The sequence below is a fragment of the Rhinopithecus bieti genome, unplaced genomic scaffold (genome assembly GCF_001698545.2).
Source record: "Rhinopithecus bieti isolate Rb0 unplaced genomic scaffold, ASM169854v2 scaffold_19617, whole genome shotgun sequence".
Taxonomy (NCBI): domain Eukaryota; kingdom Metazoa; phylum Chordata; class Mammalia; order Primates; family Cercopithecidae; genus Rhinopithecus; species Rhinopithecus bieti.
Window position 1 is genome coordinate 681,143 of NW_016809622.1, and position 14,305 is coordinate 695,447.

Genomic DNA, 14,305 nt, shown 5'->3' on the forward strand with positions numbered 1-14,305 from the left:
ACAACATTGAAGACAGGTTTTACAGAAATGTCTGCGCCGGCTGCTACCAGTCTGTTTCCTGAAAAGTTGACTGAACAAAGCCACACAAAGCTGTCTGCTGTACAGTTAAGCAGGTAGGAAGCCAAGGTATGCTTTAACCAACACTCAGTATACTTTATAAACTACTGTTTGCTTCAGTGTTAGGAAAGAATCCTCTTTCCATTTAAAAATGAATATAGTACTTATTTGCACTGAACACATCTCATAAAGAATGCACTCAAGTATGACTCAGACTGCTGTATGGAACAGCTAATGGGACTCAAGCTGTCACTCCCCTGATGAATATCGGGACTCTGAAGAAGTGGTTCTCTTGGCTTTTTTATTTCCATAATGGGTAAACAGGGATGATGCAGTTTAACAAGTGATAAGAAAACACCACGTTTTCTGAGTGAGTCATGATGATAGTCACACCTAAAAATGTTAGGTCTGCTTCTGGAATGGATAAGAGCAAAAGGTTGTGAAATCCCCTCCAGATAATCCGCAAATGTTATCATGTTCTCAATTGTCTGGAATGCCATAGAGATGGACCCGCTGAAACCAGGATGTACAATCATGTGTGAGGCATTTGTTTCATGATCTCAAGAATCCATCTCAATAAGACAGTGTCTTCCTGGTGGTCTGCCTCTCTGTCACCACATCACAAAAACATCAGTAGACAGATTTTCACAAATTCAGAGAGTGTAACTAAGTGGTTTGGACCACAAATACAAGCCACATGCCATATACAAGCCACTTGCCAGTGGGGACACCATGAAGAGTTTGCAGTTCATCCACTGGAGCTGGATAATACCCCCGAGGGATGCTTCACACACACACACACACACACACACACACACACGCACACACACAACTCCCTAGGGTGTGCCTCCAAGGCAAACAGTAAGCTAGTGATAAGGGGATATCTGACCAGAGTTACTCTCCCAGGCAAGAATAGGCTGGCCAGCTTGGAAGGGCAGAAGTTACAGGATGGAAGAGGAAACATTACTCTTTCTTAGTGTACTACATCAAAAGACAGCAATAGGAAAGAAGAAGGGGGACAACATTGTTGAGCAGCTGCCAGTGGTGCTAAGCACGGAGGAGGAGGGAAGGAAAGATGGCAGGGAAGCTATAGCAAATGAGAGCCATGGAGTCTCAGGAATACAAAAGAGAAAACATTTGCTTCTCCTTGGGGGAATCATGTTCTCAGGGAGTTGCAGTGGGGTGGTGATAACAGACTTGGAAAGGTCAAGATTCACCAGGTGAGCAAGCAGAAGAAAGGAATTACAGACAGGGTAGCAGCATGAGCAAAGGACTGGAGGCGAAAGAGAGTAATAGGTTTGGGGAAAAGCTAAAGGCTTAGTCTTCCAAACATGTTTATGCATATGTGTGCATGCATATGCATCTGCATATATACACACACATATTCACAAACACATGAATGTATAGATGTTTATGTGCATATATATGGACACATATGCACACATACATATGTTGTAGCTGACTCTGTTGCTGCCATACCCACGTCCTCTCACCCTTACCACTTGGTGCGTGCACATGCCCATACTTCTAACTTCCAGTCCAGTTAGTCCCTGATGATATTTTGACTTAAGCGATATGCATTCAGTAGAATATGTACTTTTGAGTATCCATACAACTATTCTGCTTTTCACTTTGTTTTAAGTTTTTAAGTAGCTTAATGAAGTTTTTAAGTTTTAAGAAGTTAATGAGCTTTTTTTAAGAAGTTTTAAGAAGTTTTAAGAAGCTTAATGAGCTATTCAATACTTTATTATAAAATAGGCTTTGTATTAGATGATTTTGTCCAACTATATGCTAATATAAATGCTCTGAGCATGCTGAAGACAGGCTAGGCTAAGCTACAGTGTTCAGTAGGTTAGGTGTGTTAAAGGCATTTTTAACTTAAGGTATCTTCAACTTACAATGCATTTATCGGAGCATAACTCCACTGTAAGTTGAGAAATATCTGTTTTTGTGTTTCTTTCTCTTGCTGCTAAAGACTACTCTGCCCCTTGAGGGGTAGGCTAGAAATGTTACCCAATCAAGACCCCCCGGGAGCAGCCCTCAACCAAAGCCTGGTTGGAGTTGGTGTGTAGACATTTCAGTTCTCTCACTCCTTCAGTGAAAACATTCTGAGGCAGGAATTTTACACTGGCTTCCAGACTTTCCCCAGCAAGACTAAGCTCTGGTCACACACAATGGTAGCTCACTTGGTGTCAAAGTCTACTTGTACTATTACAACAAAATATCTGAGAGTGGGTAACTTATAAAGAACAGGAATTTCTTTCTCACAGTTCTGAATGCCGGGAAGTCCAAGATCAAGGTGCTGGCAGGTTTGGTGTCTGGTGAGGGCTGCTCTCTCTGCTTCCAAGATGGCGCCTTGTTGCTGCAACCTCCAAAGGTGAGGAACACTGTGTCCTTACATCGCGGGAGTGACAGAAGGGCAAGAGAGATGAACTTCCTCCCTCAAGCCCTTATATAAGGACACTTGGCCATTCATGAGAGCAGAGACTTCGTGGCTTAATCACCTCCTAAACGTCCCACCTCTTAATACCACCACAATGGCAATTAAGTTTCAACCGAATTTTGGGGGACATTCAGACCATAGCACTCAGTGACATTCCCTCAACTGGCTGCTTCTTCATCCTTGTCTCCCCTCCACACTCTTCTGCCCATGCCTTCTTTATCTCCCAGATAAACTACTTACACATATATACTTGTCTCAAGATCTGTTTCTGGGGCATCCAATCTTAAACATGTGTATGTTAGAAATGTGTTGAGAAATATCTTAGAAATGTGTATGTTTGTATTTGTATTTATAGGCATGTTTTTATATACATATATATGTGTGTGTGTATAGATACATGCAATTATAGATATAGAGATATACAAACAAATATATAGTCATATAAATACTATATACATGCTCCAGTGCATAATAGGTTTGTATTTCTCTATATATACAACTTTCTATTTTTACCAAAGCAAAACAGGTTTTTACATGCAGTCTTCATTTGTACAAGGGAAGCTGCAGCCTAACATTATGAACACCTCTCTGGCAGCCTCCTCAGTGGGGCATGTGGCCTTGCACAGGTCCCGTCTAAAACCCTTCTTCAGCTTTGCCCCCTCACGCAGCAAGACGGCACCCCACACCTGCACGCACCTCACATGCCAAAGCTTCCGAGCTGGCTGCCAGGGCAACACTGGCAAACTCCATGCCTCCTAGTTAAACTCCATGCCTCCAGGCCATACATTTGGAATATATTCCATTTTAAAGTGAACATCTCCACAGTTACCATCCTCAAGAGAGGGCCATTTGCTGCCAAGACATTACTTTTTTTTTTAGTGTACTCCATCAAAAGGTAGCAAAATGAAAGAATATTAAAACCGGATTATTTTACTAACAAGCTACAAGAAAGCGAGCTTACACCTCAAATGTGTGTGTTCATAAAAGAAAAACTGCTCTCATGACACTCCCCATACCCAAGCTGGTACACCAAAGTCCTATCCTCAAGCAAGAACTCCATTGCCTCTCCCATTTATTCTATTCATCTAAAGACTGATATCAGGAGCATAATCAAAGTCATCCGTTGCCCTTTGAGTGCTGAGGGTGGCACTGCAGAAAACTAGAAATAATACAGGAATACACAAAATTAAATATAAGGATATGAGAAAGGAATAGACTCCAGGTCTGGCAAGAACTCACTAGGCAGGAAAACTTGGTGTTCATTCATCATGCATTGTGTTTAGAAACATATGAAATCAGAATGCCTGCAGTACATTTTGGTTTGTGACCCCTGTACGTATCATCTCTAAGCTCATTTCCAGTTCCAGCACTGGAGAACTCTGGCCGGCTGTCACTGGTACAGCTGCAGGAACTTTCCATTTTCTTTACCACCTTCTAAATTTCCTCTCCAAGGAGGCTCAGCTGCCTGACCTTGGCACACCTTTACCCGGAAAGGCAGTTCATTCAGATGCACATTTACGATTTCCTATTGAAATATGCCTTGTTTTTCCTCAGTCTACTCCCAAAAGCATAAGATTATTTTTTAAAAATTATCAGAAAGCTTCATAGTTTACAGTATGGAAGAAATACAATTGAGAAATGGGTAATATTTAGTGGTAAATAGAAATCATTTACATAAAAAATAAGGCTATTTAGGCCAGGCATAGTGGCTCACACCTGTAATCCCAGCATTTTGGGAGGCTGAGGCGGGCAGATCACTTGCAGTCAGGAATTCCAGAGCAGCCTGGCCAACACGGTGAAACCCCATTTCTACTAAAAATACAAAAATTAGCCAGGCATGGTGGTGCACACCTGTAATCCTAGCTACTTGGGAGGCTGAGGCAGGAGAATCACTTGAGCCTGGAGTCAGAGGCTAAAGTGAGCTGACATAGCGCCACTGCACTCCAGCCTGGGAGACAGAGCTCTCAAAAAATAAAAAATTAAAAAATAAAGCTATTTAGTCAAAATTAGCAGGAGAGGAACAATATGGCGGTTGAGTTGGAATATGCAAGCTCATGCCTATTTTCATGAGTACTTTGTGTTTTTTATATATTATTATATACATGATGTATATTATGTATATTGCATATGTTTTATATCTAGATATATAGACACATACATATATACTCTCTTCCTCCCTCCCTTTCTTTTTACCTTCTTCTCCCCCATACAAAAGCTATCACACTTGATCATATTTCCTCTAATCTGTATTCTCTAGGTTGGGTGCATGTGTGCTGAAGGGAGGAGGAAAGATTTTCGAAAAGACATGTAGAGAAACAACAAATGCTATGATTTATGATGATCCACATATGATTCTGTTTTGGTGAAATTAGGATGCTAGAGTTACCCATGTATTTTCCTTTTAATATTCTGAGATGCAGACTGAGTCACAAGTGACTTGGAAAATGTATGTTCTTTCTTATAACAGATTAAAAGCTTAAAAAATAGATGGTTGTACTAATTCCCTACTGTAAATAACTTGGAGCAGCTGGTTAGGACTAGATTCCCTGTCACTACCACCACCACTGACTTCACCCTGAATTTAACATATATTAATGAAAAAGATCCCTTTAAAATAATAGCACTGCCAAGTTCTTTTTTATATCTAAGCTTGTTGGAGAGATCATTAGTATACGGCTTAGAATTCAGTAATGCTTGGAAAGACAAGCCTATAACTTTGTCTGATTCCTCCTCTGCCCTGAACCCAACATTTCAGGCAATTTCCTCCTATCCACTCTGCAACCTGTAAATGATCAGCCCTCAAACGAGGTTCTCACCCCTCAGGATGCACAGAAGCAAGCTGTGTTTGTCCCCATCACTTCTTATTTGGCTGCACTAAAAAACCAAGCAGCTGCCTCAGCAAGAAGCTCCTCAACTCCTGAGGAACAGAAAATCCATGCCTTCTCCAAAAAAAGGAGGCACGTGGAGGAAAGGCAGCCTCTCTTCCTCACGCTTCGGAGCAGAGTTTCTCAATCGGGAGCAAGTTTGCCCTCCATGGGCCAATGGGTGGTCTGCAGACATTGGTGGTGGTATAGCTGGAGGGGTTTACTGGCATCCAGTTGGTGGAGCCAGGGGACCTTGCTAAACATCCTGCAATGCACAGGACAGGCCCATGAAGAAGAATTTCCCAGCCCAGAATGTCAGTAGCACCGAGCCAGGTGGATGAGCTTATCCCTCGGCTCCACATCAGGAGGGACTGACATTTCCCCAGAAAGGAGTCGAGGGAGAGGCTGTAGAGTGCTCCTGGTGAGCACAAGCAGCGCTTAGCCCGAAGGACACCCTGTGAACATCCACAGCAGGACTTACAGTGCAGGAACACTTGGTACATTTGCTTCCTTCCGGCTGAAATTCCTCTCCTTCTTGATACTGCACACCCTCAAACACACAACCTGGAAAGCAGAGAAGAGTTTAGAATTAGGGCAACAGCCACCATCATTCAACCTGACACAATCCTTCTATCCACAGTTCATCCATTGCCTATCTCCACCCAGCCAAGTGTCCTCTTCAACCAGTGGACAAGATTGCTGCATAGTGTGAAAAGAAAAAAACAGAGGCAAAAGATGGGCATGGGACCTGAAACCCCAAAGATTCTGGAAAACAAATAAGACATTGGAACCCAGGACAGCCCAAGGGGCAGCAGTGCACCACAGAGAGCCATGCAGGGAGCTGCATGGTGATCATGCTGCCCACTGCCAGAGGGACCAAACCCAGAGGGGCCAGAGGAGGCAGATGGAAGGCCAAGGGAGAGAAGTCAACCATGAGCTCAGAGCAGATGACACCAGGGGCCCCACTCAATGAGTACGTAAGAATGGCACAGCCTCTACCGCATCCTAGGTACCCCTACCTCACTCCATATCCCCAATGATCCTACAAAGTAGGGACTTTCATCACTCTTTTCACAGATAAGGAAAATGTGGGTCAGAGGGGAAAGTAACTCACCCCAGCTGGCAGGTGGCAGAGCTAGAATTCAAAATCAGTTCTGACCCATCTGCTGCACTGTTCAGAGGACCAGGTACAAAGGCAAGAAGGGGCAGAGGCAGGACAGGAGGTATCACATGGGTTTTCAGCCCCACACTCTCTGTTAAAGGGACTGTGGCCCCCTCCAAGTTTGAGCTAATAATAGGACCAAAACCCAGGAGGTGTTCCCTATTCAGAAAGATGCCCAGGACACTGCCAAATTCCAAAGAGAGGTCATAAATGGCAGGACGCACAGACCAGACAGGAACCCTGTGTCACACAGGCCATGGGAAAACTATGAGTTAACAGCAAAGCCACTTTCCTCAGGACTGACCTCACAAGGTGCTGGGCCAGGACAGCTGAGGTCACTTTCTCCATGGAAGACAGTGCTGGGAGCAGAGCTAGCAGTGGGCAAAAGTTAGCCAAAGCGGGGTCTTGTGGAAGACTGCTCCACGCCCCTGAGAATGAGTGTTCAAGGCCTGCCAGCTAAAGCCATCTGCAGAACCCACCAAGCTCTTGGAGCTGCTGGTTCCTGACAAAGAAGAATGGGCATTACCGTCACCTGATCTGGCCACTGACCTTATTCATCTTAAGCTAGATACAGAGCCCTTTGTTAAATGGAAGACATGCAGACAAGTGCTACTAAGCCTGAAGTTGCATTACCAAGTGAAACTGTGGTTTAAAAAAATGCCCCAGGCATAAGATCTGTATGCTACTGGCATGCAGAGTTAGCAATCAACCAGCTCCTTGGTATTCTCAGTGATGCCAGAAGGCTTGGTAACTGTGGGGCCCTCCTAGTGGCTGTATCTCAGCACTGTTACTATGGCAGATACCCAGTCGTCTCTCTTTAAGGTGCACTTCCAACAAGGCAGCTTTAATTCTTTCATACAGGTTTGCACCACTGATTTTGTCATACAGATTGCCAGATTAACTATAACAATCTACACTTGACCACTTAAAGGAATTTTAAATGAAAATTCTATGCAAATTGTTTCCATCACAACCCACCATTCCTGAGCAAAGAGCCCAGCGAAAAGGAAAGAGCAGTCGACCAAGAATGCCCTAAAATCTGCTTCGGGAAGAAACTGACCATGGATTACGTGTTTGTCATTACACAGAATGCCATTTCCTGATCTATGCCAGTCCTTCCGAGTGACCAAGGAGGATATCCAAGGCTTCTCTTGACTCTCCCTCTCTAGATTTGGCTGAAGACTCCCTCACAAGACAAAAGATAATGCCTTGTGGATACAGTTCCTTCTGGATCCTCCAATTTGCATCCCAAAGGCTGGCCTTTGAAATTAAGGAGAGGGAATGAAATTGATTCATGACTCCATAACTGAGGACACAGAGCCTGCCCAGGTGTCAGGGGGCTGGTGGGTGACACTGGCACACCAATTCTTAAAGATTTGCCTCCCAGAGCACCTGGACCTAAGCTTCTCAATTCTTGCAGCATGTATGGGCATGGGAGGTAGTGCCCTATGGTGGTCAGAAAAGAGGAGGGGCTGGATCCCAACCCCATCTTCGGCCCTTACTCACTCACAGACCTCAGGTAGGCACTTATTCTCGGTGGGCCTAATTTCTTCTTGTGTAAACAGTGGATGGCTGTGAGGACTTAGCACTGTAATATGAGCAGTCATGGAGTTTAGCCCTTTCCTTCCTAGAAACCCAACCAAAAAGAGAGTGGAAGAAGCAATGGCTCAAATATAACTTCAACTGCTGAAATAGATCACTCTGCTGTTTGTGTACCCACAGTTTCAAAGGCAGCCTGAAAATATGACTATCTCCTAAGTGAGGAGAATGTTCTACAGGGTGAGAGGTCTTGGGCTTGAAGTATTCCATTTCATTATTGTTGGTCCATGATGGATCCCATGGTTATGAGGAGAGGGCAGCTCTGAGTTGATTCTGGGTCAACAAAGCAACAGTCGGCCGGGCACAGTGGCTCACACCTGTAATCCTAGCACTGTGGGAGGCCGAGGCAGGTGGGTCATGAAGTCAGGAGATCGAGACCATCCTGACTAACAGGGTGAAACCCCATCTCTACCAAAAATACAAAAAAAATTAGCCAGGCATGGTGGCGGGCGCCTGTAGTCCCAGCTACTTGGGAGGCTGAGGCAGAAGAATAGCGTGAACCCGGGAGGTGGAGGTTGCAGTGAGCCGAGATCATGCCACTGTACTCCCGCCTGGGCAGCAGAGAGAGACTCCATCTCAAAAAAATAAATAAATAAAATAAATAAATAAAAAATAAAGCAACAGTCTACTCAACACAACTGAATTCATATTTAAGAGCTATGATATTTTTAAATCTATATGGTATATAAAATATGCTCTGTTATCAATGTCAGGGTTGGCTGTGTATAGAAATTATCTGGGAGATCTGAGACCCCAGAGTTCCTCAGAGATTCTGATGGAATTGGTCTGGGATACAGCTTGATCATCAAGACTGATTTTTTTAAGGATTTCCAGGTGACTCTGGTATGCAGCCTGGACAACTACTGATCTCATTGACTAAAGATCCTGTAGGCATTTAAGGATACAGTTAGGTGATACAAACCTTTCAACGCATTCTGAGGGAAAAGCACTCAAGCAATCTCTGCTTGATAGACACAAAATAACTGGATAACGGAAAAAATAATTTTACTTTCAACCAGTTTTTGGCTTTCATGTAAGCTCATGAACAATACAAGCTTTGCAGAAATCCCAGTGTGAAAAGGAAGCTGAATAAAGACAGCCAGGGGAGCTGAGAAGGGTTAGACGTAAGTGGAAGCTGGCTATCCTTGTCATTCAAGGGTGAGAAAAGGCTGAACTCTGAAAGGGACCATGCCTTTCAGACCGCATGGAAGAAAGCGACAGGTGCCTGAGAATGGAGCAGGAGCTCATCTCTGCAGACTGTCCCGTGGTGCCTTAGGCACTTCAGAGGAAGTTTCCAAGAACAGAAGGCCCTTTGGAGATTAACCTCAAAAGCAGAGCAGTAGTCGTATTACCACTCTTGAGGAAAAGCACTCAGAAAAAAAACAACAACAACAAAATGCAGAACACCTGTCGGAGACTATCGGCCAGTGGCTTAAGAGATCAGGAAAAATCTCTCACCTCAAAATCCCCAGGCTTGTATGTAAGGGCAGGAAAAGATGCAGGAGGCCTTTGTAATCCTGTTCAGAAAAGTAAAAGGAAACGTTCCAGCCACTGCAAAGGAAAGATCCTTTTGCTGTCAGCTAGAAAGCAGGTCCCTCTAAAAAAGACAGAGGGTTCACCTTGTTGAACCACACAGAAAACTGAGACTAGCAAAACCCTAAGCTAAATTCACTTAGGGACACAGCTCTCAGTTTTCAGAAAACATCTGGTCACCTCATCACCATGGCGAGCTCTGGCCAGGATTTTGCAATATGAAGCAGTAAAAAGACATTTCTGGAAGCCAGAGAAAGCCACAGCCTTTTCTTCCAAAATAAGCATTACCTGTAGCTCTGTGGAATGGAAAGCAGACCTTGGAGCCTGGAGAACCGGCATGCCAGGACCTCCAGCACATTGCATTCATGCTGGGCACACCAAGGAGGCCAAGCGGATATTTCTATGCAAAGGAGCTCGCTCTCTAAACCCATTAGGTACACAGATGTAAAGGGAAGAAAATTTCCAACAAGAGGGCTTGGGAGATTCATGCATTCCTGAGGGAACACACAGAGATTTCCAGCCTCCCTTCCTGAGAATGTTACCTGGACATGTGGGGCAGCACATTCCCAGATGCTCCAAAGGGTTTTTACAGTGAACAACACAGCGCACCTCAGACTCTGTGACAACGCCCTCCTGAAACACAGAACACCACAAGCAAAGTCAGCCCGGAATTCCCACGGAGTTACTACTTTTGGAAAGTGACCTTTGTAGGAGAAGTGTCCAAGCACAAAACCCGCAAAGCTTGGTGGGTGTCAGGGCAAGAGGTATGAGACACCAACGAGTTGAGATCCAGGCTCACCCCAATCAATGCTCTAGAACTCAGTGCAAATCTGTCACGTCTTATTTTCCCTGTCTTTGCTTTCTCTTTGGCCGTAATTTCTTGCTTCCTTTTAAATCTAGTTTTTAAGACCTTCTTGGTGTCAGTGAGTACCCAACAGAATCTAGCTGCTCATTCACAGTTGTTTTAGGTTTTCCACACTCCTATAATTTCTGTCATTGTTATTCACGTCAAGCCATTAATGGTGAGGCATAGAGTATAAGCATCTTAACCCAGACTAGCACCTGGAGATCCTAAATCCTTACCAACCTCCTAGAAATAACTAGACCAGCTCTGCAATCTTAGAAAGGTCACTCTGCCTCACACAGAGCCTGGGTCTCGGTTTTCCTCAAGCATCAAAGGAAGGGATTAGACAAAACTATTTTTAAGTTCATATTATATATGTCAAAATAGAGACTTTAGGGCTTAATAATAAAATCAAGTGAGTCTCAAATTGATATTGGGACTCTAATATCACCTTAATGTCAATTGAAATATTTTTAGAATTAATTTTCAGAGTTGGCCTTCGAAGGGCTTTCTCCAGATTCTCTACCCATTTTGTAAATGGATTTGTGTTTTATTTTTGGTTTGGTTTTTGTTGTTGTCTGTGATGGGAGGGGTGGCACAGGCTGAAAACAAACATAACAAATTGACAACTAGGTCATTTTCTTCATCGTGTCTGCTACCACATCATCTCAACCCAACAAGAAGGGCTACATTCTAAATGTTTTCATATCATGTCAGGCCTGAGGTTTCCACTCACTGGAGAATTTGTTATGGCTTAAATCACATGGGAAAGAAAATAAACAACTAAGGTACCAGCAATATATAACATCACAAAAAGATCCACGCTTTAGTTATGTAACTGAAGCAACGCAAAAAGCTATGCATGGCCCCAAATCAATTTTCCTTCAGTATCTGCAATCCAGATGGAGGATTTAGGTTAGTTCCCAGCATGAATTTCCTGTCCGTGATCTTCAAATTTTCCTCTTCCCATAAGAAATTAAAAGCAGGAAAATAAAGGTAAATTTCTCACCATCAGAGCTCCCTTGGTAGGAAGATATAAGAAATAGGTAGAATTCAATTCAAATGGATCTAGGCCAGATCATTAGACTTCCTGTCATCTGTCTGAGACCTTGTTGTACCCAGTCCATGCAGGCGCTCTACCAGAAGCATTTTTAATAACAGTTTGACTTTCTGCTTACAACTACCCCTGAAGAGAGTACTATTTCTGTTTTATAGGTGGTTAAAGTGAGGTACAGCAAGGTTAAGCAGCAAGTTATGTGAGTGTCAGAATCCATATTTCACCTATTGTCCTACACTGTATCCTCTGTTACTGATTTTGTGCCCTGAGAAAAGAAGAGCATGCAAAGAGAGGTTGCCATTGTGTCATTCTGCAGAGAAGCAAGAAGACTTCCCTGACAGGTGCCAGTAAATGGCAATTTCCTGCATTCCAAGATAAGGTCTCATACCTAAAGAAGGAAGCAAGTCAGTAGAGGGAAGGTCCCAGGTGAGCAAAGGGGCAGCCTTTGGTAGGTCCCTTCACCGCAGCTTGCTTTTCTGCATATTGAATAAATATTATCCTAGCTAGCAGGGCACAGACAAGGTTTTAGAAAGGAGGAAAAATGAAAGGCAAAGTTCCTCTTAGGTAGGTAACATCCACTTTTTGTGCCCCATCTTACAGGTCAGCATCTCCTGACTCCCAAGGCTGCTGGACTTTAAGATCTCTTTCAACAGTAATTAGAGATTCCTGCATCACTCTTTCTGGGCCCTACTGACCAGAGATGCTAGGCAATTGGAGTTTCAGGATTAACAATGGATAATGGCTTAATGTGTTATTCAGTCAACAAAATAGTCTCTCCCATATAATAGCTTCCACTTAATTTAAACAAGGTCTTCACCCAAAGGCAGTAAAATTCACCCATGGCTGGTCCATGCAACTTGAGGATCTTCAAAACCTCTGACTGTTACATAGGAATACTATGCTAGACTCCAGAGGATATGTGATTGTCTTGTTTAGCATTGTAACCATGGCTTTGGTTTTCTGAGTGCTCTATCAAAGAATGGAAATTTTGCTGGTCAAGAGTCAGGGCATGGGTGAAGTGGTATAAATTTTGGAACAAATGTGGGATTTTGGTGTTATGGAAACTTATTGCTCTCATCCCTTTGCAGTATGACACTGATTGGACCTGCAACCTGGAGTAAAAATCCAGCAAATATTTGTTGATTTAATAACTTATTGTTTATATTTGTTTACCTACTGCTTATTTTAACAAGTAACAGATTTTCTACATAAATAAGCTGAATATTTAACTAAATAAATAGCTGAAGTTCTTATGAATGAACATACCTATCATGGCATATAATAGGAGTGTAACTACATACAATTTAGATTTCAGTAAACTAAATGTCACTATGCTTAAGATAAGAGCAAGGAGAAATATCCATTATTATACTAACCTTTCAATCTCCTTTAAATGCAAAAGCATATCCTTGGACAACGAAATAGGGTTAGGGATAAAATGATTTAACAGCATCTTCTCTACAAAGAGGAATTTTTTAGTTTTGTCAAAATTAGATGAGCATAATTTTTAACAGAGTACATACAAAGAGTTTTTGTGTGCTTGTTTTTTTTAAAGGAGGAGTTTGAAAATTTAGGCTTTTCATTTCTGCTTTAGTTTATCTTGCTGTGTTTAACACCTGACGGGGTTAGAACCATGTGGAATCACTGCTCTTTTCAGAGTTCAATAAGGATCAGCCACAGTGGACTCCCTAGTTGCTGAATTCGTGGTTTTTTAATTTGTCAGGTTGAAATCATCGAGTCACGGTATACTAATTGCTTCAATGTAATAGTTTACAGATTGGATCCAGTTCAAAATCTTTCTAAATCAAAGAAGGGAAACATACATCCTTTAACAAAACCCCCTTTCTGCTAAGAGGAATTCATGTTTTGCTCAAAGATGACTTCACAGGAAGACATGAATTTTCCCCAAGGACATGTGCATCTTCCTGGAGTTTTTCCAGGCACAATTGAACAATGGTGGACAATTCCGCTGTGTGTTTCTGGAAGCAAGTTCTACACAATATCTATGCTGCACCTGTCTCGTTATGATGAATGTCACAGTAAGTACAGACAAGAATACAGTTGCTTTTTCATTGGTTTTTCATTTTTGTTTGGCCTTTTTAGGGTTTTGTTCTGTGTCGTGTGAAGGGGTGACTAAAGAGGACTCTGTGGATTCCTTTTCACTAAAGAGAGAAATAGTTGAACTTTACCTGGCACTGGCGTAGAACACAAGGCTCAGCCGGGCTCTGCCATTTGAAGGAGCTGTTATAGGTATTTCCTTCATAGGTGCAACCTAGACAGGAGACACAGAAGCAGGAAGAAAGGCCAAGAATGAATATGGGTTTCCTTTACTGTGTGAAGCAAAATAAGTTATGTTCTCTAAGCCCAAATTAACGATCACAGGAACCACCATGCTCTTTGACTACTTTTTCCCAAAACACAACTAAGCCTTCTAAGTATCCACTTGACATTCACTTACATTAATTCATTGACTACTGAAAAGATTAACCTCCTGGATTATATCATCAAGTGCAAAGCCATAGATTGATGAACTCTCATGGCCAAAATGTATAACCTTATGACTTGACTTATGCCTAATGACATATGAGGAGTAACAGAGCTAAAAACACCACTATGAAAAGGGATCTTACATGAGATTAAGTTAACTCAAGATCAAGAGTGAAGCTTAAAACATGATAGAAAATAAAAGCAGAAAATTAAAATACAGGAATTGAACACAAAATTCTATACCCATCCAAGATTGTTG

General features: G+C 42.6%; 1 protein-coding gene across 1 annotated transcript in view; it reads right to left on the reverse strand.

Moving 5' to 3' along the window:
* BMPER (BMP binding endothelial regulator) overlaps positions 1-14,305 on the reverse strand; it is a 260,754-nt gene that overhangs the window by 180,813 nt on the left and 65,636 nt on the right. Inside the window, exons 4-6 of the mRNA XM_017889844.1 lie at positions 13,749-13,831; positions 10,201-10,291; positions 5,846-5,928 (exon numbers count right to left, since the gene is read on the reverse strand). Coding sequence (XP_017745333.1) covers positions 5,846-5,928; positions 10,201-10,291; positions 13,749-13,831 — 257 coding nt within the window. The remainder of the gene's footprint in view (positions 1-5,845; positions 5,929-10,200; positions 10,292-13,748; positions 13,832-14,305) is intronic.